At 38.8% G+C, this 27,236-nt stretch overlaps 16 protein-coding genes across 16 annotated transcripts; 13 read left to right on the top strand and 3 right to left on the bottom strand. All coding sequences in view use genetic code 12, as the record gives it.

The window, feature by feature from the left end:
- Positions 1–71: 71 nt before the first annotated feature.
- CANMA_003235 (uncharacterized protein) lies at positions 72–800 on the top strand (the record flags this gene model as incomplete). The annotated part of the gene is made up of 1 exon (XM_051815390.1): positions 72–800. The coding sequence occupies one exon, from the start codon at positions 72–74 to the stop codon at positions 798–800; it is 729 nt and encodes a 242-aa protein (XP_051671169.1).
- Positions 801–1,398: 598 nt separating this feature from the next.
- On the top strand, positions 1,399–3,153 carry CANMA_003234 (amino acid permease; the record flags this gene model as incomplete). The annotated part of the gene is made up of 1 exon (XM_051815389.1): positions 1,399–3,153. The coding sequence occupies one exon, from the start codon at positions 1,399–1,401 to the stop codon at positions 3,151–3,153; it is 1,755 nt and encodes a 584-aa protein (XP_051671168.1).
- A 146-nt stretch (positions 3,154–3,299) lies between these two features.
- CANMA_003233 (S-adenosylmethionine-dependent methyltransferase) lies at positions 3,300–4,739 on the top strand (the record flags this gene model as incomplete). Its single annotated transcript, XM_051815388.1, has 1 exon — positions 3,300–4,739. One exon carries the CDS (start codon positions 3,300–3,302, stop codon positions 4,737–4,739), a length of 1,440 nt encoding a protein of 479 aa, XP_051671167.1.
- A 253-nt stretch (positions 4,740–4,992) lies between these two features.
- Positions 4,993–5,712, top strand: HAP5 (Hap5p; the record flags this gene model as incomplete). Its single annotated transcript, XM_051815387.1, has 1 exon — positions 4,993–5,712. The coding sequence occupies one exon, from the start codon at positions 4,993–4,995 to the stop codon at positions 5,710–5,712; it is 720 nt and encodes a 239-aa protein (XP_051671166.1).
- Positions 5,713–6,644: 932 nt separating this feature from the next.
- Positions 6,645–7,475, top strand: TFS1 (Tfs1p; the record flags this gene model as incomplete). The annotated part of the gene is made up of 1 exon (XM_051815386.1): positions 6,645–7,475. The coding sequence occupies one exon, from the start codon at positions 6,645–6,647 to the stop codon at positions 7,473–7,475; it is 831 nt and encodes a 276-aa protein (XP_051671165.1).
- Positions 7,476–7,572: 97 nt separating this feature from the next.
- Positions 7,573–8,019, bottom strand: CANMA_003230 (U4/U6-U5 snRNP complex subunit; the record flags this gene model as incomplete). The annotated part of the gene is made up of 1 exon (XM_051815385.1): positions 7,573–8,019. One exon carries the CDS (start codon positions 8,017–8,019, stop codon positions 7,573–7,575), a length of 447 nt encoding a protein of 148 aa, XP_051671164.1.
- A 440-nt stretch (positions 8,020–8,459) lies between these two features.
- On the top strand, positions 8,460–8,939 carry TRX2 (Trx2p; the record flags this gene model as incomplete). Its single annotated transcript, XM_051815384.1, has 1 exon — positions 8,460–8,939. One exon carries the CDS (start codon positions 8,460–8,462, stop codon positions 8,937–8,939), a length of 480 nt encoding a protein of 159 aa, XP_051671163.1.
- A 419-nt stretch (positions 8,940–9,358) lies between these two features.
- On the top strand, positions 9,359–10,465 carry URA4 (dihydroorotase; the record flags this gene model as incomplete). The annotated part of the gene is made up of 1 exon (XM_051815383.1): positions 9,359–10,465. One exon carries the CDS (start codon positions 9,359–9,361, stop codon positions 10,463–10,465), a length of 1,107 nt encoding a protein of 368 aa, XP_051671162.1.
- A 2,810-nt stretch (positions 10,466–13,275) lies between these two features.
- Positions 13,276–15,060, top strand: CANMA_003227 (GIT3; the record flags this gene model as incomplete). Its single annotated transcript, XM_051815382.1, has 1 exon — positions 13,276–15,060. The coding sequence occupies one exon, from the start codon at positions 13,276–13,278 to the stop codon at positions 15,058–15,060; it is 1,785 nt and encodes a 594-aa protein (XP_051671161.1).
- A 2,105-nt stretch (positions 15,061–17,165) lies between these two features.
- On the top strand, positions 17,166–18,842 carry CANMA_003226 (uncharacterized protein; the record flags this gene model as incomplete). The annotated part of the gene is made up of 1 exon (XM_051815381.1): positions 17,166–18,842. One exon carries the CDS (start codon positions 17,166–17,168, stop codon positions 18,840–18,842), a length of 1,677 nt encoding a protein of 558 aa, XP_051671160.1.
- Positions 18,843–19,769: 927 nt separating this feature from the next.
- Positions 19,770–21,311, top strand: CANMA_003225 (uncharacterized protein; the record flags this gene model as incomplete). Its single annotated transcript, XM_051815379.1, has 1 exon — positions 19,770–21,311. The coding sequence occupies one exon, from the start codon at positions 19,770–19,772 to the stop codon at positions 21,309–21,311; it is 1,542 nt and encodes a 513-aa protein (XP_051671159.1).
- Positions 21,312–23,076: 1,765 nt separating this feature from the next.
- CANMA_003224 (uncharacterized protein) lies at positions 23,077–24,543 on the top strand (the record flags this gene model as incomplete). The annotated part of the gene is made up of 1 exon (XM_051815378.1): positions 23,077–24,543. One exon carries the CDS (start codon positions 23,077–23,079, stop codon positions 24,541–24,543), a length of 1,467 nt encoding a protein of 488 aa, XP_051671158.1.
- Positions 24,544–24,838: 295 nt separating this feature from the next.
- On the bottom strand, positions 24,839–25,324 carry IMP2 (endopeptidase catalytic subunit; the record flags this gene model as incomplete). The annotated part of the gene is made up of 1 exon (XM_051815377.1): positions 24,839–25,324. The coding sequence occupies one exon, from the start codon at positions 25,322–25,324 to the stop codon at positions 24,839–24,841; it is 486 nt and encodes a 161-aa protein (XP_051671157.1).
- A 183-nt stretch (positions 25,325–25,507) lies between these two features.
- CANMA_003222 (uncharacterized protein) lies at positions 25,508–25,828 on the top strand (the record flags this gene model as incomplete). Its single annotated transcript, XM_051815376.1, has 1 exon — positions 25,508–25,828. The coding sequence occupies one exon, from the start codon at positions 25,508–25,510 to the stop codon at positions 25,826–25,828; it is 321 nt and encodes a 106-aa protein (XP_051671156.1).
- A 29-nt stretch (positions 25,829–25,857) lies between these two features.
- Positions 25,858–26,523, bottom strand: CANMA_003221 (uncharacterized protein; the record flags this gene model as incomplete). The annotated part of the gene is made up of 1 exon (XM_051815375.1): positions 25,858–26,523. One exon carries the CDS (start codon positions 26,521–26,523, stop codon positions 25,858–25,860), a length of 666 nt encoding a protein of 221 aa, XP_051671155.1.
- Positions 26,524–26,676: 153 nt separating this feature from the next.
- On the top strand, positions 26,677–27,234 carry CANMA_003220 (polyphosphatase; the record flags this gene model as incomplete). Its single annotated transcript, XM_051815374.1, has 1 exon — positions 26,677–27,234. One exon carries the CDS (start codon positions 26,677–26,679, stop codon positions 27,232–27,234), a length of 558 nt encoding a protein of 185 aa, XP_051671154.1.
- Positions 27,235–27,236: the final 2 nt, after the last annotated feature.

The raw sequence follows: 27,236 nt of genomic DNA, 5'->3' as shown, positions 1-27,236 counted from the left end.
ATTTGTTGCAAAAAAAAAAAACGCAAAGTCCACAATGTTGTATCAACCACACACACACACACACACCAAATATGAAAGCTAGGTCAAGCAATGCCCCTGCAAGCAACACTGACTACTCCAGTGAGCCTGAATTGCTCTTTTCAATGCTAAATGGAAAGCCATACCAGTCACAAGACACTGAAAGGTCTACTCAAATGAAGTTGCATCAAGAGTCTGCCACTTTGATTCAACATGCTGCAAGATTAGAACTAGAATCAATCACCTTGAAAGAAAGTATTGAGACGGCTAGTGACAGTTTGAAAGAGTTTCCCAAAGAAGGTTTAAGGGAGTTGTCTGTCTCAATGAAAGCTATCAAGAAGGACCTCGCTTTAATCAAGACCAAGATTAATCTCAATCACAATCTTTTACAGAAAGGGCTTGACAGGGTGGCTCCAAGTGCAGACATAACAAAGTTGATTGAAAAATCAACAACCAATCAAGAGAAACTATGTGTGATTGTGGATAAGGAAATACAAACACTAAATCAGTCAGTCAAGAACGTGTTGTTCCAAGCTGATTCAATTAAGGATACACAGTCACACCAGAACGATGCCGTGAGAAACATAGCAACCCGATTTGAAGCTCTAGATTGTGACATTAAGGACATAAAGCAATTTCTTAGTCTTTTGGTACCGCGATTGATCTTATTGGAGAAACTGTTTGTACCACATCTTTCACAATTGGCAGCCCCACTGCAGATGCCAGATGATGATGACAACAACGATGCACAAACAAAGCTGAAACGGCGAAGATTGGAATGAGTTGGGGGTTACTCTTTAAATAATCTCGGAAGTTAAAAAGGAGTATGAATCTTTGTGCTACAACAGCGGAAAGCAAAAGTGGCAAGTGAATTGAATAGATGAGAGGTTCTAGTCCGAAATGGGCAGGAAACAGAAAAGAAGAAGGCATTTTTACGGTCTTAATATGATGTCAAGTTTTGTGTAATTGCGATCTCATCTTCAACCGTTTATTTGATACATACAAAAATTTCTTTTTTTCTTTGGTCTTTGCTTTTTGCAACTCAAGGCATTTTTGCAATTTTATTTTTCTCTTGGCGCAGAGGTGACGGTGTTAGTTTCTTTAAATGATTGAATAAGATTTTTAAAATATACAGAGCCTAATTAAGCATAGGTAAGCATATTTCTCAGTACGCCGATGCCAGATGACTCATTTTCAACAAGTTGCCTTTCACACCTCTATATAATGGCTTTGGATTTCCCATGACGCATTAAATGAAATCTATTTTTTCACTCTATTAGAGGCCAAAGGCCGATGCCTATGTAAATATTCGCTCTTTAACTTTTTGATCTTCTCTTCCCACTTTATAAAACTCTCGTCATCATCGTTGTCACCATCGCTATGAATCCCGAAAAGAAATCACTGGAGTCAAGCTTGGTCGTTGATGACTCAACTTTATCTCCAACAGATCAAAAGCAAAGTATATGGACCTCATTCAAAGATTCATTCAAACCGGCTATACAAACCGACCACACATTGAAAATCAACCATGACCCAGCAGACTTGGAGAAATTGACTGATTTGGAAAAGATCAATCTCAACTCAGCCAACTCGAGTTTGCGTCGAGATTTGAAAGCACGTCACTTGCAAATGATTTCAATAGGGTCAAGTATAGGTACTGGGTTGTTTGTTGGTACCGGAACGGCATTAAACACAGGGGGGCCTGGAGCTATAATAATTGCTTGGGTAGTTACTGCTACTGCCGTGTTTGCTACGATGCAAGGGTTGGGTGAATTGGCAACAACGTTCCCCATCAGTGGTGGATTCAATGTATATGCTAGTCGATTTATCGAACCTGCTGTGGGATTTGCAATTGGGTGGAATTACTTTATGCAGTTTTTTGTCTTGTTGCCCTTGGAATTAGTAGCGGCTGCAATCACAATCCAGTATTGGAACTCAAGTATAAATTCAGATGTGTTTGTGATTATATTTTGGGTCGTTATTACCTTCATCACCATGTTGGGAGTCAAGGCATATGGTGAAGCCGAGTTTATATTTTCAACAATAAAAGTCTTAGCCGTTATTGGGTTTATCATATTGGGGATCGTTTTAATTTCCGGTGGTGGTCCGACTCATGAATTTGTTGGTGGGAAATATTGGCACAATCCTGGGCCATTTGCTGCAGGGTTTAAAGGTGTTGCCTCATGTATTGTGACAGCTGCATTTTCTTACGGTGGCACTGAGATGGTTGGGTTGACAGCAAGTGAAACATCAAATGTCCGTCAATCATTGCCAAGAGCCATTAAACAGGTATTTTGGAGAATTGTGCTCTTTTATTTTGGTTCACTAACCATGATTGCTTGCTTGGTTCCTTACAACGACAAGAGGCTATTAGGACTGAGTTCAGTAGATGCATCTGCTTCTGCATTCACTATTGCAATTATCAATGGGGGTATTAAAGGATTGCCAAGTGTAATCAATGCCGTCATTTTAATTTCAGTTTTATCAGTAGGAAACGCTTCGGTTTACGCTACATCAAGATCATTGAACTCATTGGCTGAGCAAGGAATGGCACCTAAATGGATGGGATATGTTGATCGTGCTGGTAGACCATTAGCTGCTATCGGAATCACCAATGCCTTTGGGTTGTTTGCCTTGATTGCTGCCAACGACAATGCGCAAGAAGCAGCATTCGACTGGCTACTTGCATTATCGGGACTCTCCTCAATTTTTACTTGGATGAGTATCAACTTGAGTCACATTAGATTTAGAGCAGCTTTGAAATCGCAAGGAAGAACCACTGATGAATTACCATTCGTGGCACAATCAGGAGTTTTGGGATCATATTATGGACTAGTACTTAACATTTTATTCCTCATTGCCCAATTCTGGATTGCATTATTCCCGTTGGGTGAACCACCAAGTGCATACAGCTTCTTTTTATCGTACTTGGGATTCCCCGTGATCTTAATTTCTTGGATCGGTTACAAGATTTGGAAACGTAATTTGAAGCTTTATTTGAAAGCAGATGAAATAGACATAGATACTGGTCGTGCTGATGTTGATTTAGATTTGTTGCAGCAGCAATTGGCTGAAGAGAAAGCTGAGTTGGCAGAGAAGCCATTTTATTATAGACTATATAAATTCTGGTGTTGATATAAAACACACTGTAACTGCATATAAAGTTCATAAATCTTTCATATCGTAAGTTAAACAATTTGGCGAAAAAAAAAAGTCAGAGAAGTCTGCAAAAGAGAGAGAAGAGGCATAGACGACATCAGAAGTTATCTCCATCATATTATATGAACATGACTCAGGATATAAAACTAGAAGAGAAGCTAGAGTATATTTCAATCAACGATAGCTCCCCCGAAGACCAAGAGCCGATCATCCCACATGAACGACAAATTGTGGATCAGGTCATTGCTATATGGAAAGAAGATCCATCAACTGAAAATCTTGGGATCGCCAAGCTTCACGCATTAGTCAAGCAGAAACACCCAAACTGGACAGTTTCCGAGAAGAGAGTCAAACAGTTGTTGAAAAAATTTAGCCTTTTAAGCAGTCAAGAACAATTCACCTATGCCAAGGACATTAAATCTGAATTGACACCTGATATTGAACTCCCGCCTAAAGTCCAAGTAGTCATGACTTCGAAACGAGGTAAATGTTTGTATGCGAAAAAGCCTATAAATAAAGGAGAGTTGATTTGGAGTGAAGCTCCATTATTTTTCGTGCCACCGTTGGCTAATGTCCATTTGGTTGAACATGGATCTGCTTGTGCAAATTGTGGCAAGCTATTACAACAAACTGAAATGAAAACTGTACTAAAAGGGTTGGATTGCGACGTTTGTTCTGAAGTTTGGTGTTCGAAAAATTGTAAACAAATGGACTCCCAGTTGCATGGTGCATTGAAACACAATGTATTCAATCCTAATTCGAAAAAACCGAAAGTTGTTGACTCGAATGCGTTTTTGGAGATGCAAGAGTACTGTTTGAAAGAATCATGGAATGCGTTGTTTGCAATTACGTTGATCTATGCTAATGTCTTATTGGATAAACTGGGCGTTAAACAAAAACAGTTTAATGCTATGGCAAGAGTATCTCAAGATGTGAGGTACAAGGCGTTGGATGCTGGTGGTGGTACGTTTGACAATATGAACGGTGGTGCGTTATTTGTTCAAGAACAACAAGAGACATTGTGGAAGGAAGGATACGAAAAGCTTCTTCGAGCTTTCCCCAAGAATCCTATTTCGTATAAAGAATTTTTATACATGATGGGCACATATAATATTAATAATCTTGATTCAAATGTATTTTTAACCCAATCACATTTGAATCACAACTGTGACCCAAATACTACTGTCGACACTGCCCTGGACCGGGTCTCCGGGTTGAAAGTGTTTGCCAAGAGGGATATTAGAGAAGGCGAAGAGTTGACTACAACTTATGTCAATCCTAGCCACACTCTTAATCAAAGACAACGAGAATTGAGAGTCAATTGGGGATTCATTTGTGCATGTGAAAAGTGCAAGAGCGATGCAAAAGCAACGGAACGGAGAAAATCCTCATCATCCTCAAAAAAACAGGATACAAAGAGCATTAGAAACATGTTGAAGGAGACCAAGGAACAAGTTGGCGATGGTGGAATAGAGTTGCAGATTCCTAACGAAATTGGTGGTGATGGAGAGCGTAGGAAATCCGTCAGATTTGATGAAACTGTTGTTGCTGTTGGCAATTGATGTAGTGCGGTGTATAGATGCATGTGTACATAGAGCTTTGGTATTGGGTTAACTTATGCATACGATTCTAACGTTTTTTTTTTTTTTTGATAAAACCAGTAATTTAACCGAATGGTAGGAATTGAGAAGAAAAAAAAACATAAAAATTAAAAATTGAAAAAAAAAGAATCGCTGAAGGAAAAGAAAACGAAAAACTATCATTTTACCATTTTCATTACACATACACAAACATATAAACAACGTTTAGACAATAATGGATGCATACGAGGAAACGAATTACATCGATGGTGGTCAAGCACCTAGATATGACGAAGACCAACCTGGTCTTGAAGGATCGACACATATACCTTCTCATCTAAGTAACCATGATGAGCTAGAGGAATCGCTACTGCACCACCACCACCATCTTGAACACGACAACGATAACGACGACAACCAAGTAGATCCGGAAGGAGAGCAAGAAGAGCAAGAAGAAGTAGAGTATGATGAAGACGAGATAATACCTTCACACCAAACAATAGTTGACGAATCGGAACTTCTTGCAGCTCAAGCGGCAGCTGAAGCCGCAGCCGCTGCTCAACAACAAGAACCCGGTGATGTTTTCAACAATGTAGCGCAAGGATTAGACGGTCCTCATCGTGATATGATGATGCAATATTGGCAAGAGACCATCAACTCTATTGAACATGACGAACACGATTTCAAGAATCATCAATTACCATTGGCGAGAATCAAAAAAGTGATGAAAACCGATGAAGATGTACGCATGATTAGTGCTGAAGCACCAATCTTATTTGCTAAAGGGTGTGATATATTCATTACGGAGTTGACTATGAGGGCATGGATCCATGCTGAAGAAAACAAGAGACGTACGTTGCAAAAGTCAGATATTGCTGCTGCTTTGACCAAGAGTGATATGTTTGATTTCTTGATTGATGTAGTGCCGAGAGAAGAGGAGAAATCGTCAAAATAGGTGGTGGGGGATAAGTCAAAAGGTTTGAAGTTTTTTTTTTTGTCTTTTTGTTTTGTTGAATTTTTGTATTATTAAGTACTGTTTGAGGGAAAAAACAACTATTTTCTTCTAGGAAGTGGATACATGTATGTTGTGATAATTTTCTAGAGTCAGTTAAGTGTAGAGCTCTTTCCTGAAGGGTAGTGTGCGTTTTTGGGGTGGTAGACTCTTGGCTGCGAAAACTATACGAGTACACATCCACCTAGTAACAGCCAATGCATGTTGTCTATTCTGCCATGGGACATTTTGCAAAACAATGTCTTGCTTCTAGCACTTGTGCACTTGACGATAACAGGGCTCTTTTGTCTAATCGTGTGGCCTGTATTGAGGTGAAATCAAAAATGTATTCTCTACAACAGCTAAAAGGATTAATGTTTATGTGTGTATGGATGTTGCAAAACAGTGTTTTATCGTTCTTCACCATTAGTACACTACCTTTCTGTATTCTGTATGTATATGTTGCATATTGCTTGTCGCATATGTGCGTCGTGTAAAAGTTACCAAATGGCGCCACACATGGACAAGTAATAACCCACACACACCTCTCAACCAATTGCTGCTTGTCTAACCAATTTCCACGGTTTTTTTTTCTTTACAACTGAGGTCTTACTTTCTTTGCTTATTTTCCTAGTGCAGCTTTGTTTCTTGATTTATCAGAAAGTGTGTTAGTCATTTTCTATCCCCCACTCTAGCAAACATATATATCTCCTTATTCCGAAACACCAATTTATTTTTTTTGTTACTTCTTTTGATTGCTATTAACAAATTACATCATACAAAAATATATACTTACCATTCAATATAAATAGAACATCAATTGACTAATTCAACAACCTTTCAACAACCGTCCACTCCTTTTCCCCTTTTTTCTTTTCTTTTTCTTTTTCTTCTCCATGTTGAACAAACTATCTTCAACAGCAATACTAAAACTACCAATAAGAACAAGAGCTATATTTACTACTCAATCCTTGTTGAAGTCAATTACTGTTAATTCTACTATTTTTACTCGATCTTTGTTTTACAACTCACACTTCAACGATAGACGCTATAAACAAACACCTGCAAAACTTACATCACTTACTTCTAAAATGACATTAATTACCATCTCACAATCATTGGACGAAGCTTTCACCAAGAACAAGATTGTTCCTGATGTTGTTGACGATTTTGAAACTCAAGGATTATTATCAATTGAATATGGTCCTACTGAATTGGTCACGTTGGGAAACACTTTGCCTGTTTCTGGTACCCAAGAACCCCCCAAAATTCAATTGACGTTAAATTCCCCCACTGAAGACGGTAAGATTGAGTCAATTAACGAAGGAGACAAGTTTATTTTGGTCTTGACTGACCCTGATGCACCTTCAAACACCGACCACAAGTGGTCAGAATATTTGCATTGGTTAGTCACTGATATTGAATTGCCTCATTTAAAGACTGAATCGGGTGAACCGGAAATCAGCCATTTTATTGATGCTTCTCAAGGTAAAGAAGTGTTCAAATATGAAGGCCCTGGACCACCACCAAAGACTGGTAAGCATCGTTATGTGTTTTTGTTGTTTAAGCAAGACCCCAAGATAATTACTTTTGAAGCACCTAAAGATAGGCCCAATTGGGGAACTGGAACTCCATCTAGTGGAGTTAGAGATTTTATTAATGCACAAGCACCAGGATCAAAATTGTTGGCTGTTAACTTTTTCTATGCTCAAAATGAAGATAACTAGAGGAGTAGGTGTAGTATTACGTTGGGTCCGTTTGACAATATATAAATAAATTGTTTTATTTTCAATTAAAAGGATTCTCTGTAGGAAGCCTATACTCTTATATATTCTTGGCTGCTCGACTATAATCTTTGGGACTTATCACCAACCCTTTACCTTTTCTTGCGCCACGATAAATCGTTTCAATAATATCAATCAATTCTTGTTTATCATAAATGGGGAAATTCAATTTATTATTATTGCCCGTGCCAAAATCACACAAGATATGTTTATTTCGATAAAAAAACATCAATGTATACGGCTCGAGTTTATTTTGATCCAATTCATACATAATGTTAAAATCAGGCACTTTATCAAGATTGACTAGGTAAATGACTGCAAAATTTTTAATCTTGTCGGCGATGGAGTAGAGTAATTCATCAACTATCATGCACGGAGTCTCTTCTTCTCGGCCGAAACGGAGGACTACGACTCGATCGTCTTCGGAGAGGATTGCTTGGTCGACGTGCCAACCTGTACGTAAATTGGGAAGGAATACTGAACCCATTTGTTTGCTCTATGTTTTGTTTTGAAACTGGAAGGGGGTATATTTGATATATGGAGGTGGTATTTTATCTCAAAGGGGGAGTGGATGGATATGTAAGTGAATGCTATGTTGGCTTCTGGTGGTCGTATGGCGATGACGTATTGTAGAACTGCTTCTGATGATTTTTGCTTTTTGCTGTTGCTTTGTGCGATGATGAGCGGTAAGGACCAACGAGGTAGCGCCCTCTTTCAACTTTCAAAATTTGAGCATGAGGTTGCAGAGAATTTTATAAAAAGGTATAGCTATGCAAGGATTGCTTGCAGAGTTGCAAGTCTAGACCAAATCATTGCTTGTTCGGATATCCCTTCTGGCTCACGTATATAAGCATGATATTTCTCTCAAAGCTTTCAAGTAATTCTTATTTCTTCTCTACTTCATTTTACCACTTTACACTACTAATCATGTTGCAAGATATCAAAACCAAACAGCAATTTGCTTCCGCTTTGCAATCGCAATACCAGTCCTCGGAAACTGGCTCCAGAAAGACTGCAACTGGGGTTAACCCTGACGCTTCATCAAGAACCAAGATCCAATCTGAAGCAATGGACATGGCTTCCAACATTGGGTTGGGTAACAAGAGCTCCTCTTCTTCGGGCCAACAAGACCACGTCATTGTCGTTGATTTCTTTGATGATTGTGACCATTGCTCTCAAATGAATTCCAAGTTGGATGAGTATTCCAACTGGTACCAAAATCAAGCCAAACCGGTTGATTTTTACAAGGTGAACATCGATGATAAGGAACTGAAGTCGTTTGCTAGTGAATATTCGATTAATTCGATCCCCACGACTTTGTTTTTCAAGAGGGGTAAATTGGTTGATAAAGTTGTTGGATCTGAACCTGCTGAAATCAAAAAGGTTTTGGATAAAGATTTGTTGTAGGTGAGAAGGGGTTTGCTTTGGGTTGTAAATGTGCTTTCAACTCGTAGTTTATGTTCATTCTTGGGGTGTTGTTCTTTCACTCAATTTCGGTTTTATTATTTTGGCAGCTTCTCTTCAGTTTAGTTTTTCGTAACATATAGTGAAAAGAAAGAAGGCATATATTTTTACCAATGTGCTTGCTCAATACTGCCAGTATTTTGTTATATAGTTTTTGGTGGTTGCAAAATGAAGCTATGTAAAGTTGAAATATGGGGAAAGTGTAAATTACACAAACTTTGCTTCACAAAACCATCGCGATAGCTTTGACCAAAAAAAAGAAAGAAAAAAAATTTTTTGTTTCAATTTAGTTTAAACAAAAGCAGACCAAAGATACTCCCCGCACGTCTACCGATAACTCACAATTGCACAATAGCCCAACCATGACTGAGATTAACTTGGGTATTACCGCTGATATGCACGTACACTTGCGTGACGGCGCCATGTCTAAATTGATAACCCCAACCGTTCGTTCAGGAGGGATTGCCATTTGTTACGTGATGCCTAATCTTGTTCCCCCCATCACCACCAAGCAACAAGTAATCGACTACCATGCACAACTCAGCACACTCGCCCCGGAGACGACATTTTTGATGAGCTTGTACTTATGTAAGGAATTGACTCCGCAATTGGTTGATGATGTGAGTCATTTGATTCATGGTATCAAGTGTTATCCTGCTGGTGTAACGACGAATTCGGCTTTGGGTGTAGACCCCAATGATTTCAGTTCATTTTATCCTTTGTTTGAAGTAATGGAAAAGAGGGGTTTAATTCTTAATATTCATGGTGAAAAAGCTTGTTTATCAAAAGAAGAAGAAGCTAGAGGTAATGTTGACGATGAAATCAATGTCATCAATGCTGAGCCCAAATTCCTTCCTGCGTTGCGTAAATTGCATGCTGATTTCCCCAAATTGAAGATTGTGTTGGAACATTGTACCACGCATGAATCAATAGCGTTGATTCGTGAATTAAACCAGGGTAAAACTGCCAATGACGAAATCTACGTGTCGGCCACGATAACTGCTCATCATTTATATTTGATCATTGATCAATGGGCAGGAAACCCCATCAATTTCTGTAAACCAGTGGCCAAGTTCCAAAAAGATCGTCAAGCATTAATCAACGCAGCAACCAGTGGTGAACCATGGTTCTTCTTCGGCTCCGATTCAGCTCCCCACCCAATCCACAAAAAGCAAGTTCATGTCGGTGTATGTGCTGGTGTGTATACGCAATCCAATGCCGTGGCTTATGTGGCCGAGGTCTTTGATAACCAGGGCAAATTGGCCAACTTGAAGAAATTCATCAGTGAGAATGGAGTCAATTTTTACAAATTGAAACCGGAAATTGTCGACAAGCATAAGGGGGAGAGTGTTTGGTTGGTTGAGAGAAGCAATAATGTACCTGATGTGATTGGAAACGGTGAGGTTGAGGTTGTACCTTTTAAAGCTGGGGAGACATTGAAATATGCTATTGAATGGAGAAAGAATTAGTAACACTTGGTTAACGATGTGTAAATAGGCTTTGTGTAGGCACGAAGTGAATGAAGATTAGTGGGAGTGCAATGTACGCGGTTTATTATTTAGTATCTGCTGCAAAGCGGTGAGTTCGATTCTCGCTTGCTAAAGTAAGATGCGTAATAAAGAAGGTGTTATCAGGACATTTGTTTAACAATAGATTTAGGCAACGGTCAGATCCAACATCTGGTGTTACTAATCCGGCTATTGTCTATATTGATTATTCACCGTTGCTATCTATACAAAAGGTAAACAATGGGTAAACAATGGGTACAATGGTCGATTTAGTAAGCCTTCTTTTTGGTGACATTTTTGCCGTATGTGAAGGAAATTTCGGCAAAATAAACCCGAAAAAACGCAAATTATTAGAAGAGTGTCTTTGTGGTTGTTTTTACGATTTTGCGCAGATCTTTTGCGTTGTTTCCATACTGTGTCTTTTGAAAACTCAAGTATGTAGTGGCCAACAGGTGCTGCAGACTTCTCTTGTGTAACATTGACTACAAAGTGAGTAGTATGGTTAAAAGTTATATATACGTCATGTAAAGGTTTGGTGTTTGTCAGAACTGATTTTGTTTAAATTCATACGGCAATTCAACAGTGAAAAAAATTTTTTTTTTCCACAACAACTGGGTATATATGCAATATGCAACAAATTTAATGACCTAGAAACAAACGGATAATCGCTGAGCTATTTACACAATTATGACATTCCTACGGAAGTCCGTTGTGCCAGAGACTGGAGCTCCGTAGTCTCAGTGGCGTAGAGGCACATTAAACCTGGCTAAAGGGTTCCTTTATATCTCGTGATGGATACTTGAATGCCATATTTGTGAATAATATTACACTTTAGCGTAAATGGACTAAAGTAGATTTGCTACAAGCTCAGCGGTAAAAGGAGCATGAATCAAACCATTCTTTAAGGAGAAAGGGACGACCAATTACATTAAATATTTATGTTCTTATCAATTTTTTCTTTTGAAATATCACGTGCTATTTTGCCTCTCTTCATGTCTCAATGAGGAAATAAATAAAAAATTAATTTTGGGTCGGCTAAAAGCGGAAATTTAAAAAATCTGAAACAAATTGCACGACCTAATATTGGGCGGCTATTAGCAACTTAGAAATTAAGTGTTTATTTCCGGGCACTTACCTAGTTCATACGAGGACATACCCTCGTGGGAAGCTTTCAGATTCTATATTTAGCAAGGTAGCTAAGTATGTAAGTGATTTAAGCGAGGCGATGAAACAGATTTTTAGAAAAAATTAGAAAAAAGAAACGAAATCTGCCAATCAATTAATACACTCCTTTGAGTTAAATAAGGCTCTGCTGTTATATTGGCCTAAAGTATTTAAGGAGGGGCCACGTGTGTGTTTGAACCTTATTGTTTGAGGTTTTGTAAATTTTAATCAAGTGCATAGCAAAGGTTACTCATAACGTATGAAAGTTGGCTTTAAGACAATAGGCAAGGCATTGTTTTTAGCAAGATAGGTTTTTGTGTGTGGAATTTCATTGTAGTCTATTAGTGAGCGTGATAAATGTTTTATGCAATATGAATTAAACAAATTTAGATTTTTGTTGTGGGAGAAAAATGGACCGTTCTATATAGTCAAGTGGTATTACACTTCATCTTTAGAGTGTCAAATACGATTGAGCTATCATCACAGTAAAAGAAAAGCAGTGTCGAAAGCTAACATAACGGGGAATGGGAGGTTGTTGAACTTTTGGGAATACATAGTTCCCTACTCACCCATGCCCTATTCCTATTAAAATATATCTCCGTTTCAGTAATAAAAAAACTGACAGGCTTCAAGAAAAAAGAAAAACTTAAAACCTTAAAAACTAAGAACGTCATATTATTATCATATGTTACTGGAAAATTCTTAGCCAGCTTTATTTTCTTATTCAGGGGTGCCGGTGGGGGAAGTGGAACTGATGCAGATTGACAACTTTAGCAATATATAATATTATATGCGTCTATCATGTTTCGCCAGCAGACGTTTCAAGGATCCTTGTTCCATTTCAAGCTCCCTAAGTGGGCATTTTACCAAATGAGGAGTAATTGCGGAAAAAAAATTCAAGGCAAAAAAAAAAAAAGATTAGAGTTATGCACTTTGACTTTTCATATGTTAAACTATGTATCCTCCAGTTGCTATTACCTAAAAAGTAGAACTGAGAAATATCTCTACAATAATTGCTCTTATAAATTGGAGAGAAGTTCACTGCTCTCATTTATTATACTTCAAGGTCCCATATTTAACTCTTCTTATTATAGATATTTTGTAAATGCATTGGAATGAGGACACAATACAAAAGTAGCAAAAGCTTCCCTTAATTGCACAAAATAAGAGTACAATTGGTATATCTTACGAAATTTTTTTTTTTTTTTAATTTTTATTTTTTAATTTCTAATATCTAATTTTTATTTTTGTGCAAGTTATCAGGGAATTTTTAAATTAGACGCCAGAAACTAAACTTGTCTATAATCTCTTCAAATCTTTTTCATGCCATTGTCTTCTATAATAAGAAAACATGAAGAAACAAAAAAATTATAAATTAATATAAATATACCATCTTAATCAATCCTTTAAAATTTAATATAAAGCTTCTACTTCCTCCTTTGTCACTAGCTTCACTTTAAATCTTTCACGCCAGTTTCACACTTTAACTACAGCAGTGGGAGAAGCTTTATTATTCACACTATCTATACCTACTCTACCACCGTTTACCACCCTGTTTAAGTGAACAACTACTACACCAACACATTCAAACTAGGTATCTACAAAAAATGGCTTCAAGAGATTTGCCACATAGTTTTAGAGAGCTATTTTGGGGTTGGGCCGAAAGGATTCCCCTGGAGATGACCATCCTCAAGTCAAGACAACAATTGATTGATGAGGATATGCACACCCCACAAATCCACTCTAAGCACATTGGTTCCGCTTCATCAGACAAATCGTCCTCATCGGATTTTGTTGAAGGTGAAGAAGGTGATTCCGACTCCTACGAAGCACCACCAAAAACAGTCAAATTTAATAATTTATGGCCCGCTTTTGCTTCTGGTGCTGGGTTATTCTCCGATGGGTACGTCAACAACTCCATCTCTACTGTTTTGTCCTGTTTGAAAAAAATTTATCCTGAAGAGTCTGCTAAAAGTAACGCTCTTAACAACATTGCTTCCATTGCGTTTGTCGGTACTGTGGTTGGACAATTGGGATTTGGTTATATTTCGGATAGAGTTGCCAGACGTGGTGGTATGATGGCAGCAAATATCATGTTGATTTTATTTACGTTGTTGTGTGCCGTTGGATCATGGGGAGCCACCGTGCAAGGTTTTTTCGCATGCTTTACTGTATGGAGATTCTTTTTGGGTGTTGCTATTGGTGCCGAATATCCGACCAGTTCAGTTATTGCTTCGGAATTTGCCAACCAGTTACCCGCCGGTCGCAGAAACAGATATTTCTCGTGGTTTACTAATTTCATGATTGATACTGGGTTTGTTGTTTCAGCTTTTGTTCCATTTGTGTTGTTGTGGATCTTTTCTGAACGTCATTTACGAGCATTGTGGAGAGTTACTATTGGGTTGGGAGTTATTCCACCCTTGATTTTATTCTTTATTCGTATGAAGATGAGTGACTCAAAGACATTTGAAAAATTGAATATGAAACACGTTAGATACAGAGATTACCCTTGGTGGTTGATTATCAAATTTTATTGGTTTAGATTGACCATTGTTTCGTTGATTTGGTTTATCTATGATTTCTCCTCTTATTCGTTTGGCTCTTTCAACACCATTATTATCGGTGAGATTATTCCTGATGCGCCACTTTGGCAAAATTGGGGTTGGTCCGTTGTTTTCAACTTGTTTTACATTCCTGGTGCTTTCCTTGGTGCGTTATCGGGTGATTATTTTGGTCCAAGGTTAACTTTAGCCTTTGGTGTTACATGCCAAGGAGTTATTGGGATTGCCATGTCTGCCTGCTTGGAGCAATTAAAGAGACACGTTGCTGGGTTTGTTGTTGTTTTCGGAATCTTTACTACATTTGGTGAATTTGGCCCTGGTGACAATATTGGATTGTTGGCTTCCAAGACCAGTGCAACTGCTATCAGAGGTCAATATTATGGTATTGCTGCTGCTATTGGTAAAATTGGTGCTTTTGTTGGTACCTGGGTATTCCCTGCTATTCAAAAGCATTATGAAGGTCAAGGAAACAAGGATTTACAGGTTCCGTTTTACATTTCATCAGCATTGTGTTTGTTTAGTGCTTGTTTGGCTATATTCTGGTTACCTCACGTGGGTCAAGATGCCATTAATAAGGAAGATGCCGATTTTGTTGACTACTTGAAGTCGCATGGTTTTGATATCAGCCTCTTGGGTGAGCCCGGCGCCGTTACTGAAATGATTGCTGAAGAGCACAAGAGGAATCCTAATGGTACCGATATAAAAGACGGCGCAGTTGGTGGACACGCTGCTGGTGCTGCTGAATTCACCGGTCTGGAGATTTTAGCTTACGACTCGTTAGGTGAGCAAAAAAATGCGCCGGGTATACATGAGAAGATTACCAAACAATAATCGACAAAATTTAAGAGGGGTATTTGTAGATTTGCAATACTTTTAAAATTGCAAGGGCGTTTTGTTTTAGACAGTTTAGAAAGCTATTTAGTTCACAGTGTGTTCCTAGTTTTAATTAATGATATTTCGATGGAAAAAGAAAATAGTGAAACAGTCGTGTAAAGGTGTGTTTAGATCCATGAGCTACAGACGGAGGAGATATAAATAGACCGCAACAACACAAAAGTCAGATGCTGTAAGCTTGTGTCCGTTTTTGTAGTCAATGTAATCCTCTTGCATTACCATGTGGTGAAATATAATAGGTGTCAAAAAAATTTCTGTGCCATGCTATTGTCTTGGCTCCCAACTGATCCTAGTGTTTTGCGAATTACACAAACTTGGGAAACAATTAATTTGCTGTTGTGTAATTATTAACCCACGTGGTGATGGCTGCATTCTTTTGCAACTTTAGATATGAAGAGTAGTGTAGATTGAAAACCGAACAGCCCCAAATTCCAGTAACGATATAATCGCAGACCAGTTTTAACTTGTCAAGCGGCAGCGACTTAATTCAACGGGTGGGTAATAGATTAACCTTTGATGGCATATTTCTTTACTGTTGCTAAAGCAGAGTGATGTAAAGTAGTGGCAAAGGAAAGTCGCATCATCTAGCAGTAAGCGTAAACTATTGCTAAATTAGTTAACAATGTAGCTAAATCTCCAAAAGGTTGCTCCACCTAGATATAAGGAAAGTCGAGAGAAATTTTTACAAATGAAAAGCTAGAAGACATCCATATCACCAACAGGAGCACCAAACAATGGGTTCTCTTACCAATTTGCCTGACTTTATCTTCATGCAAATACTCAATCGCTTGAACCAGCACCAGGCATTGGTACTTAGTCCCTTACACTCTAGTTTATACTCCATTGCAAAGCCAACTGTCTTGTTTGGGAACTTTAGAAACGCCAGTTTCCTCTGTAGGTGATACTTGCTTCGATTATGAATCCAAATTGAAGTTACAAACACTTCCCCTTTTGAAATATTAAAAACAAAACACTAGAATCAGTAGCCACACTTTTTACGATCCGCTGAAAAAGGGATTATTTCTTCATGGTTGGTTCCTGTCTGACAAAGTATTTGCCTGTATCCCCAACCTTGAAGAGGAATTTCCAAACCTCATTCAATTTGCTATTCTGTTGCCATCTTACAGTAACTCTATTACGGAGACCCTAACACTGATTGGCCATAAAACTTCGCAATCGTTTGTGATCCATATCTCAAAACGTAAAGACGATCTAGCAAGTGCCATTTGTATTTTGCAATTTGCGTATGCTGTTTTCTAACGCAAGTATTAGATTTTGGTAGGTGCCAGAGCTGACCTAGGACGTTCCTTTTTTTTATATGAGGTAATATTTGTCTTTAATCCCAAATTGCCTCTGGAATTCGTAGGGATACACTGCCCCAGCTAGAAAGAAGATGACTTACGAGATTTATATATCGTCTACAAATGAAACGGCGCTCAAATATCAATGAAGCTCTACAGAAACTACTCCGCAACGGAGCTGGACCAGATCTTATATATAAGTGAGTAGATACCTCAAAACCTTTTGATTTGTTCTAATTGAAAAGTGGCCAATGACCGAGCTTTCCTACTAAATCTAGTGAAGAGGTTTTCTATGGTTAGTGTAGATGAGAACTGTCGTATAAACTTTTATCTCCTTGTAGATGGGTTTCTATTATGTTTCTATTGTGTATGTTTCAGGCGCTCGTGTATTTTTAATTTTGTGAGTTACAAATGGCTAACTAACGACCATCGCTTTACCGTAAATATTTAGTTGAAAAAATTAGAAAACTTTAAACTGAGACGCATTTTAGATTTTTGATTTAAGTCATATTACTGTTGTATTTATTAAATTCGCAAGATAAAACAATGAATTGAGAGAGACCTCGTGGGTGCATCAAAATTTCCAGAAGCGGTGAATTCTTTCTCGAAATTGCAGTGAGGAAATTGCTAATGGCACCCGTCATTTAAATATATATATATATATAAAAAGGCAACGTCTTTGTCAGAATTTCCAATTTGAAAAAATGATTAAAGTAATCCCGTCAAACCATATTACCCACCATGGCTACCAGAGATCTCCCTAAATCTGCAAACGATCTTCTCTTTGGATGGGTCGGCCGTATCCAAGATGAAATGACCATTGGAAAATCACAAGACGAATTGGCCAACAATGATAAGCTTTCCAAGCTTGATGAGTTCTCATCGATCCACTCAAGCGATGAAGAGTTTGTTGCTGGTGACTATGACAATGCGACAGTTGAAACCAAGGTTAAGTTGAAGAACTTGTGGCCAGCTTTTGCTTCCGGTGCCGGTTTATTTTCTGATGGTTATGTGAATGCTGGTATAAGTACCGTCATTTCTTGTTTGAAAATGATTTACGGTGATGAGTTTACCAAAAGCAATGCCATGTCAAATATTGGGTCTATTGCATTTGTTGGTACGGTCGTTGGTCAATTAGGGTTTGGATATATCAGTGACCGTTTGAGCAGACACAAGGGGATGCTCATTGCGAACGTTATGTTGATTATATTCACTTTATTATGTGCCGTTGGATCTTGGGGTAAAACCACCCAGGGGTTCTTTGCTTGTTTAACCGTTTGGAGGTTCTTTCTTGGTATTGCTATTGGTTCGGAATACCCAACAAGTTCAGTCATTGCATCTGAGTTTGCAAACCAGTTGCCAGCAGGACACAGAAATCGGTACTTTTCCTGGTTCACCAATATGATGATTGATTTTGGATTTGTTGTTGCTAGTTTTGTTCCACTTGTGTTGTTGTGGATATTTACGCCTCGTCATTTACGTGCATTGTGGAGACTAAGTATCGGATTGGGAGTTATTCCGCCATTGATTTTGTTTTTCATCCGGTTGAAAATGTCAAATTCAAAAAGTTTCACCAAGTTGAACATGAAGAGAGTTGATTATAAGGATTACCCGTTCTGGTTGATTATAAAGTTTTATTGGTTTAGGTTGGCCGTGGTATCGTTGATCTGGTTCATTTATGATTTTTCAGTTTACTCATTTGGTACATTCAATACAATCATCATTGGGGAAATAATTCCCAATGGTACATTATATCAAAATTGGGGTTGGTCAGTTGTGTTTAATTTGTTTTATATGCCTGGGTCCTTCATCGGTGCTATAGTTGCTGATTATTTAGGTCCAAGATTGACGTTAGCCTTGGGTGTTGGAATTCAAGGCGTCATAGGCATAGCCATGTCAGCTTGTTTGGACTCCTTAAAGAAACACGTTGCTGGTTTTGTTGTTGTTTTCGGAATTTTTACTACATTTGGTGAGTTTGGACCCGGTAACAACACTGGTTTACTAGCTTCAAAGACTTGTGCAACTGCTATCAGAGGTCAATATTATGGTATTGCTGCTGCTGTTGGTAAAATTGGTGCTTTTGTTGGTACCTGGGTATTCCCTGCTATTCAAAAGCATTACGCTTACAGCGAGAGCTTGTCATTGCAGGTGCCATTTTACGTATCATCGGCATTGTGCTTGTTTAGCGCTCTTTTGACTATCTTCTTTGTGCCGCCGGTGGGCCAGGATGCCATCGACAAAGAAGATAAGTTGTTTTTGGAGTTCTTGCGTGATAACGGGTTTACCAAATTTGACAAGTTCGGAGACTTTGGCATTGTTACTGCCAATGAAGATAGCAAGATTGGTAGAGATATTATTACCATGGGCGAAGTGGAAAAGAATGACGATGAGGTTGTGGTTGTTCACGAGAAGAAATAGTATTATTAGCCATTTAGCATTGATTTCAATTCTGATCAGTATACTAGAGTAAATTAATTTACAATGTCCAGTAAAAACTATAAATCTTTGATCCATCCTGTGGGGTAATACCGCTGATTAGTACCTACAGGATGGAGCCTTTACGCTAGCACCCTTGCCATTTCGTATTTTACGATTTAACTGAAAATCATGCGCCGGAAATATCAAATAATAGGAAACAAACTACTAAACTGATTTTTCCGGTCGCCAGAGATTACAATATTGTCCACATGATTAAAGAGGAGGCAGCTAATCACCTTAAAGGTTGCCCTTACATAGAAGTCATTAAAAGCAAAGTAATAGCTTGTTCATTTGTCGGTGATGCCCTGCCACTGTGAATATTTTAAAGAGTACCCAGTTGCATCGGAAAAAGCGTCCTTATTTTATTTTAGGCTTGAACCCCACAATAAACGGGCAGAAGATACTGAGGGAAACCTAATAGAGGTTTGCTTCGAGATAATATACTCATGGCTTTGCTTAATTCTGCTTTGAAGGTGATCTATCGTTGTGTCCACTGGCTCGTAAATGGCGTCTAGCAAGGGCTGCTTACCATGCCCACTTATATGACTATCTACATACCACTCAAACGGTTGTATACCAAGGGGTGCGACTTGATTGGGTCCAAATTACTGATTCGTATTACTTTAAACAACTGTTGGATGGTCCTTTAGGGGAACTCCTCGATACAACTAACTTTAACTTTAATTTTTAAGGTCATTTATTTCTGCAATTCAGGCCATATCTTACTACCATGCTTTAGATCAAGTTTAAAGTTTCACTCACTTTTATGGCATTTCCGACTGATGGACTACAATTTAAGTTAATAATGCATGACATTGGAGAATCATGCACCACATATTTACCCCAATTTCACCCAACGTATTGGTGATGTGTATAAATACTGGCACTTGGACACCGTTTCAAACTTTGTGGCCCCGGGATTCAAATTCACGAAGTAAACAAATGACTTCCTTGGCCGATGATAAAGAAGTGAGGACAAAGGAAGAAGTTGAGGATATCACCACTGAGGATGAGCCCGAAATATCAGAAGAACACAAACAGTATCTCATTGCCAAACATGGAACCTACAATTTGGTCCCATTGCCATCAATGAACGATGATGACCCGTTGAACTGGTCGAACGGAATGAAGCATTTGCAGTTGGGTATGGTTGCTTTTCATGGGTTTATGACTACATTTTTAACTACCGGTATGGTGCCAGTTGCCGGAGTGTACTCGGAGAAGTATAATATGCCAACTTCACGTATTGCCTACTTGATATCTGTTCAGATTTTACTAGTGGGGGTGTTTCCCCTAATATGGGTACCCTTGATGGAACGGTATGGGAAACGTTTATTATTAATTATTTCCACACTTGGAACCATGTGTTTTTCATTAGGAAGCGTGTTTAGTAACACTTATGGCACTATGATGGCAATGAGGGTGCTACAAGCAGTATTGATCTCCCCTGGTATAGCGGTTGGCGGTTCAATTGTGAATGAAACAACTTTCAGCCACCAAAGAGGTTCCAGGAGTGGTGTTTGGGCCATTTCGGTTAATTTAGGTACAATGGTGGGTGCCTTTTTGATGGGGTTTGTGGCACAGTACCAAGACGCCAAATACATTCATGTGGTGTTTACCTTGATCAATTTTGGACAGGCCGTTTGTTATTTCTTCTTTGGCAAAGAGTCCCTGTATAACCATAATGATTTGTCTAGAAACGAATCGAATCGGTTCAAACAATTACGATTCAAGGCTATTTTTCCCGAAAATCACATTACAATACAGAAGATAATCTATCCAGGAATCTTCTTTTCCAACTTGAGAATTTTCATTCCAACTTTTGCCTACTCCGTTTGTTTTCTCCAAGCCAATATTGCTTTGAATATTGAAATCCCCGAGGTTATGGTTGGAAAATTTGCGTTAGGTCCACAAGCATTGGGATTGCAGTTCCTTTCTTTCATAATTGGTACCGCAATTGGTGAAGTTGGAGGATACATGTCGGACAAGCTAGTTGCCTGGGGTCAGGGAAGAGGTAGAGGACCATCATTCAGGTTATGGTTGACATATCCGGGGTTCGCTGCTTGTATTATTGGGTTAGTTGTGTTTGGCGTTCAAATTGATGCAGCCAACACATGGAATGTGACACCTTTAATCGGTTGTGCTTTAGCTGCATTTGGTTTGCAAATAATGACTTCACCAATTATTGCTTATTGTATTGATATGGATCATAAACAAGCGGGAGCAATCGTCTTATTTATTACTGCTGTTAGACAAACGCTTGCTTTTATTGGTCCGTTCTATTTCCCAGTCATGTATTCGAATTTGGGATTCACTGTTTCCTATGGCATAATGGCTGCTCTTATTGGTGGATTATCCTTTATCCCTACGTTGGTTTTACATATTACGGCTGCAAGAAATGGAAAGTAAAAGTAGTTGTAAGGAGTTGTAAAACGACTTTTTGGCACGTTTGTTGGCTGCCGGGGTACCTTTGAAAGCAGATTTGTATAGCAATTACATGCTCGATAACTCTACACTCATATGGCGAATCGACTTTGGTTGTAGCAAAATATCTCTCTCTGCAAAACACGTTATACATCTCTTTCTTTTCAACACAGTTCCTGTGTATTTGGCTTGACATTCCTTACCTGGACCAAGTTATCTTGCGAAATAGCCGGGAAATCACTCCAAGTTGGCTCTGTCGGAAAAAGCGTTTATTTTTTTTTTCTATTTTTCTTTGCAACTTGACCCCACAATTTTGAATTTGCAACCACTGGAGATACAACACCCGCACCGTCAACTCTGCACAAAACATTCTTTGCAAGTGATACTGATAACTGAAGACACTTTATACTCTGTATTTGAGAGTTATTCATGGTTTGGAATAGATACATGGAATCGGTTTTGACGCCTTCAAGCTAATTCCTAAAGCAAACTCTTGAGCTCAACCGTTGCAGTTTATTCGGAGGTATGCCACTGTTGCCACATGCAACCTACAACTTTCTTGCATAGATAATCACCCTCTCTTTACAACGTCTGTTTGAGTATTTTACAAGTGACTTAGAACATAAGCGGACCTACATAAGGGGATTAGTTTCCCGGAAATGTATACAAATACGACAAACCTTCAAAGTCCAATCTTGCTAAATCAAAATAGTTTCACCAAAAGCTTTACCCTGGTTGCATAGTAATAGTAAAATGTGTTTCCTCTTCTGTTGGTAGGCGCTTTACCCATTAAAAGTATTTTGCATTGACTAATTATTACTAAAGTGGTTGCAATAAATGTATATGGCTGCAGCACAATGTGAAACTAAGGTACTTAATTTGAACTCCACAGATTGTGGGAGGGTGGGGAATCTTTTGAGAAGATCTTGAATCAAAAGACTTATATGTCTTAAGAGAAGAGCTAGGTGGTATGTGCTGCAGGATCTTACTTATTGATACTGCATATAAAATAAATAGTTTTTTATTCTATTTTCAACTTTATGGCTCGTATCATTTTGTCAGAAGTAAACAACATCGGGCAATGGGTATGGAAGGAGACACAGAGATGGTAAGTGATTTGGCTCGTGCAATTTCACGAAATTTCAACTGCACTGTTGACTATGGCACACAAAGTCTATGCGTTAGCGTATGGTCTTTCTACGTTATGATGGGCCAGCTACGATAAAGTTTAATCAGTTTTGCCCACGAGATACGAGCATTGGACTTTGGTTCCTGGAAGCAGTTTGTTGGTGACGTACATATCCTACACACCAGGCTATTCATTTATCCAGAGACTGTTCCCACTTCTAGTTGACTAATGCAACATATTATTTACCATCCATGACTTTCTCGGTTTTGCAATTTTCATAGTGTGACAAGAAAATAAGTCCGCAAAATTGTTTGAAACAGGTAAATTATATTTTCATTTCACATCAAAAAAGGTCATCTACTTATAAAAACCAATTTAATATTATATTTCCTGTTGGCACGATTACCCATGGGATTAGCTGATTTAATTGCATTTCCGAACCACTTTTATACCTTCGTTTTAACTTGCAATAGAAGACCGATTGTACAATCTATTTTACCTCATACTTTTGCACAAACTGGGGTTTGGTTGATATAAATACTTTGCCAAAGGTCTCCGAATGTCGATGCAATTTAATACAAGCTAGCACTAACTCAATAAACACACTCATTAATAAAGATAATGACTTCCTTGGCAGACGATAAAGAGGTGCGGACAAAAGAAGAGGTTGAGTATATCACCACTGAGGATGAACCCGAAATATCAGAAGAACACAAACAATATCTCATTGCCAAACATGGAACCTACAACTTGGTCCCATTGCCATCAATGAACGATGATGACCCATTGAACTGGTCAAACGGATTCAAATATTTACAATTAGCCATGGTTGCTTTCCATGCATTTATGGCTACTTTTATGGCATCGGGTCTAGTACCCGCCATTGGAATTTACTCGGAAATATACCAATTGTCAACCCCTGATGTTGCTTATTTAGTGTCTGTTCAAATTGTATTAGTTGGTGTGTTTCCTTTAGTCTGGGTGCCTTTGATGGAACGGTATGGGAAGCGTTTGCTTTGTATTATATCGGCACTTGGGACCATGTGTTTTTCATTAGGAAGTGTTTTCAGTACCACTTATGGTGCTATGATGGTCATGAGATGTTTGCAAGCCGTCTTCATTTCCCCTGGATTGGCTGTAGGTGGTGCAGTTGTGAATGAAACAACTTTCAGCCACCAAAGAGGTTCAAGAAGTGGTATTTGGGCTATTGCTGTAAACTTGGGTACCATGGTTGGAGCATTGTTGATGGGAATCGTTGCTGAACACCAGGACCCCAAGTACGTTCATGTGGTGTTTACTTTGATCAACTTTGGACAAGTTGTTTGCTACTTACTATTTGGAAAGGAGTCTCTGTTCAATCATGCTGACTTGTCAAGAAATGAAACAAACCGGTTCAAACAATTACGATTCAAGGCTATTTTTCCTGAAAATCGTATAACTTTAAAGAAGACTTTCTATCCTATGATATTTTTTGCCAATTTGAGAATATTTATTCCAACATTTGCTTATTCAATGTGTTTTCTTCATGCAAACATTGCATTGAATATTGAAATTCCAGAAGTCATGTATATCAAGTTTGGATTAGGTCCACAGGCTTTGGGATTACAGTTTATTTCATTTATTATCGGTGCTGCTCTTGGTGAGGTTGGAGGATACATGTCGGACAAGCTAGTTGCCTGGGGGCAAAAGAGAGGTAGAGAACCTTCTTTTAGATTGTGGGTCACATACCCGGGATTCGCCACCTGTATTATTGGGTTAGTTGTGTTTGGTGTTCAAATTGATGCTGCCACCACGTGGAATGTGACACCTTTAATCGGTTGTGCTTTAGCTTCCTTTGGTTTACAAATCATGACCTCGCCATTTATTGCTTATTGTATTGACATGGATCATATGCAAGCTGGAGGAATCATTTTGTTCATCACCGTTGTCAGACAGTCACTCGCTTTTATTGGCCCATTCTATTTCCCAATTATGTTTGCAAAATTAGGATTCACTACTGCTTACAGTATTATGGCTGGAATCTTAGTTGGCTTGGCATTTATTCCTACACTTTTCTTACATATCAAGGACGCCAAGAATGGAAAATAGTTGAATCGAGAGCGGCGTCAGCTTTAGTGTGTAGACGATGTTTTATTCTTTGTTTACTTTTATATAAACAAATTCTATGATTAATGGCTTATTATTATTAGTAGTGCAACTCAACTGTGGCATGTAGCTTATGCTCATCAGTTTCATACCGAGTCATTCATGCCATATTAAGCCAGTCAGTATTTCATAATCCTAAAGGAGCTGAGTATTTGGCAATAAAATTAATTTATACAGCAGATCTAAGCCTTAAATCTCTCAAAACTAAACCCCCATTAAATGCTTCACCATCTTTACCTCAAGGTCTGCTCAAAGTTTGACCAAGCCGACTCAAGGGCCATAGGATCATAACGACTTTACCCACTACTAGACCTTTGCTAATCGGACCAAACTCGTTAGAGTCAATCGAATGAACCCGGTTGTCACCTTCAACCCAATAATGATTTCGCGGTATTTTCACCTCCAGCTTAGGGTAATCAGAAGACGGTAGTACGACATCTCCATTAACTCCCACTACTCTTTTTGTCAACAACTTCTCGGGGTCTAAAGGCAGACGAAACATAATGACATCGCCTCGTGATATATTGCTCTCCTTCGTCTTTATATTATACTTTTGTACAAGCACTATATCTTTTGCCGTTGAGAATGTTCCTGGGTTGAACGTTGGGGTCATTGACGACCCAGTGATTTGGTACGGCTGGTACACATGGTTGGTGAAGGTGTATAGCACGGGTAACCATGATATCGTGAGTAGTGTGGTTTTCAAACTGTGACTTAATGGCATGCAAAGGAGATGAACGGGTGTGGTATTGGAATGTATGGGGTAAATACCAAGTCTGCAAACGATTTTTCAAACAAAAAGAAAATTCGTCTTCTCTCTCTCGCGCCTCTCGACCTTTTTCATGCAACAATTTTCCGGCCCGGTATAATTTTTCCTTTTGCCTTTGCCACATACCACTTCTAAACCATGTCACAGCAGCAGAAAGGAGGGCTATTAGATCAAATACTCTTGGAGGATATAGCTAGATGCTGTCCGCATCAGTTCCTTGCATTCCACCAGTGTATGTCTTTGCCACAACCAGACCCTGAGCACTGTCTAAAACAGCAAGTCGAGTTGACTCAATGTATTAGGACATCGGTACCATCATTTCAAAAGATTCAAGGTGAATGCTCGGGGAAGTTGCAGGCTTACGAAGCATGTTTGAAGATAAACAAAAGCCAGACGCTGAAATGTACGCACGAGTTAGAAGAGTTGAGAAACTGTGCATTTGGATCTATAAACAAATAGACGTACATGTATATACATAGAATAGCTATTCAATTACGATACTTTGGTTTCAAGTTTTCAATTCTTATGTTGGACAAGAAGTTCTTGGTAACCTCTCTCAACTCTGAAGAACGATCGTGGGTCTCTTCAATCTCATGCTTGTGATGCAACAATTCATGCTCGATGTCTTCCTTGTGCTTGATCTTGGTATCTGGGTCGACTTTTGCGTGGTATTGTTTCCAGTGATGTTCCTCGTATTCACTTTCAAAGTCCAAATGGTGGCCCTGTCCGTAACCAAAGTCTGGTAATTCACCACCGTTGTCATGAAATCTGATCCATTCATCACTGGTTATAACACCATTCTTATCACTATCAAATAACTTGAAAATTGACTCAACAACCATGTTTTGCACTTCGGGTGTCACTTTACGGGAATTTTCGCCCATACCTGATCCATCGCCGATGATGACTTCATGTTTTATTCCATAGAGATTGAGTATATCACTTCTATCCCATTGACCGGCTCCTTTCAAGTCATGCATGGTGAAGAATGTTTGAGCATCGTAGTCAGCAATGTTGTGTTCTTCCAGCATGTGCCAATCTTGCCATCTCAAATGTGACGGTTTTTGTTTTAATATGTTCTGAGAGTGGTCACCGTGGGCAGCAACAGTAAATGCAGATGCGAGAAGTGCTATTACAGCTGATAGAAGCTTCATTGTGGTAACGTTGTGCAGGTGATGTGTATGGCGATGGGGACAGCTTTGGTGAAAAATGTAATGTTTCGTCAACGTAATTGAAATGACACAAAATATTTCAAAGTTTCACCAAAGCAGCTCGTGCTTCTTAGTTAACACATACAACTAATTGGAATGACAGACTACAAGAACCCCAACTTACCCAACAAATCCTCAGAAGCAAGACAGGGTAGGGAAAATCAACGATACAATGAAGAGACTGGCGCAAGAATTGTCGCTGGGTGTATATGCTTGAATGAAACCAAGGACAAAGTGATTATGATTTCATCGGCAAAGCACAGAGACCGGTGGATCGTACCCAAAGGTGGTAATGAATTGGATGAGCTGGAATTGGAAACAGCAGTGAGAGAGACTTGGGAAGAAGCAGGCGTAGAAGGTATCATTGCCAAGAAGTTGCCAGTGGTATTGGATTCGCGGGGTCACAAAGCTCCAGTGATAAAAGGCGACTTTGATTCCAAGCATATACCTAAAAGTGAGTTCCACTTTTTTGAGCTACAAGTTGACCAATTAAGCACAACTTGGCCAGAAATGAAGAAGCGAGAAAGAAGATGGTGCACTTACTCTGAAGCTAAGCACGAGTTGCTCAAACTGAAACGCCCTGAACTTGTGGAAGCCTTGAACCTGAGCTCTATAGTGAAGGATACAGATGTTAAAACAGTTGACGAATATTAATT

This window comes from Candida margitis, assembly GCF_024628925.1.
Source record: "Candida margitis strain CBS 14175 chromosome Unknown scaffold31, whole genome shotgun sequence".
Lineage (NCBI taxonomy): Eukaryota > Fungi > Ascomycota > Pichiomycetes > Serinales > Debaryomycetaceae > Lodderomyces > Lodderomyces margitis.
The sequence above is the reverse complement of the archived record's forward strand: the minus strand, read 5'-3'. Positions and strand labels throughout refer to the sequence as shown.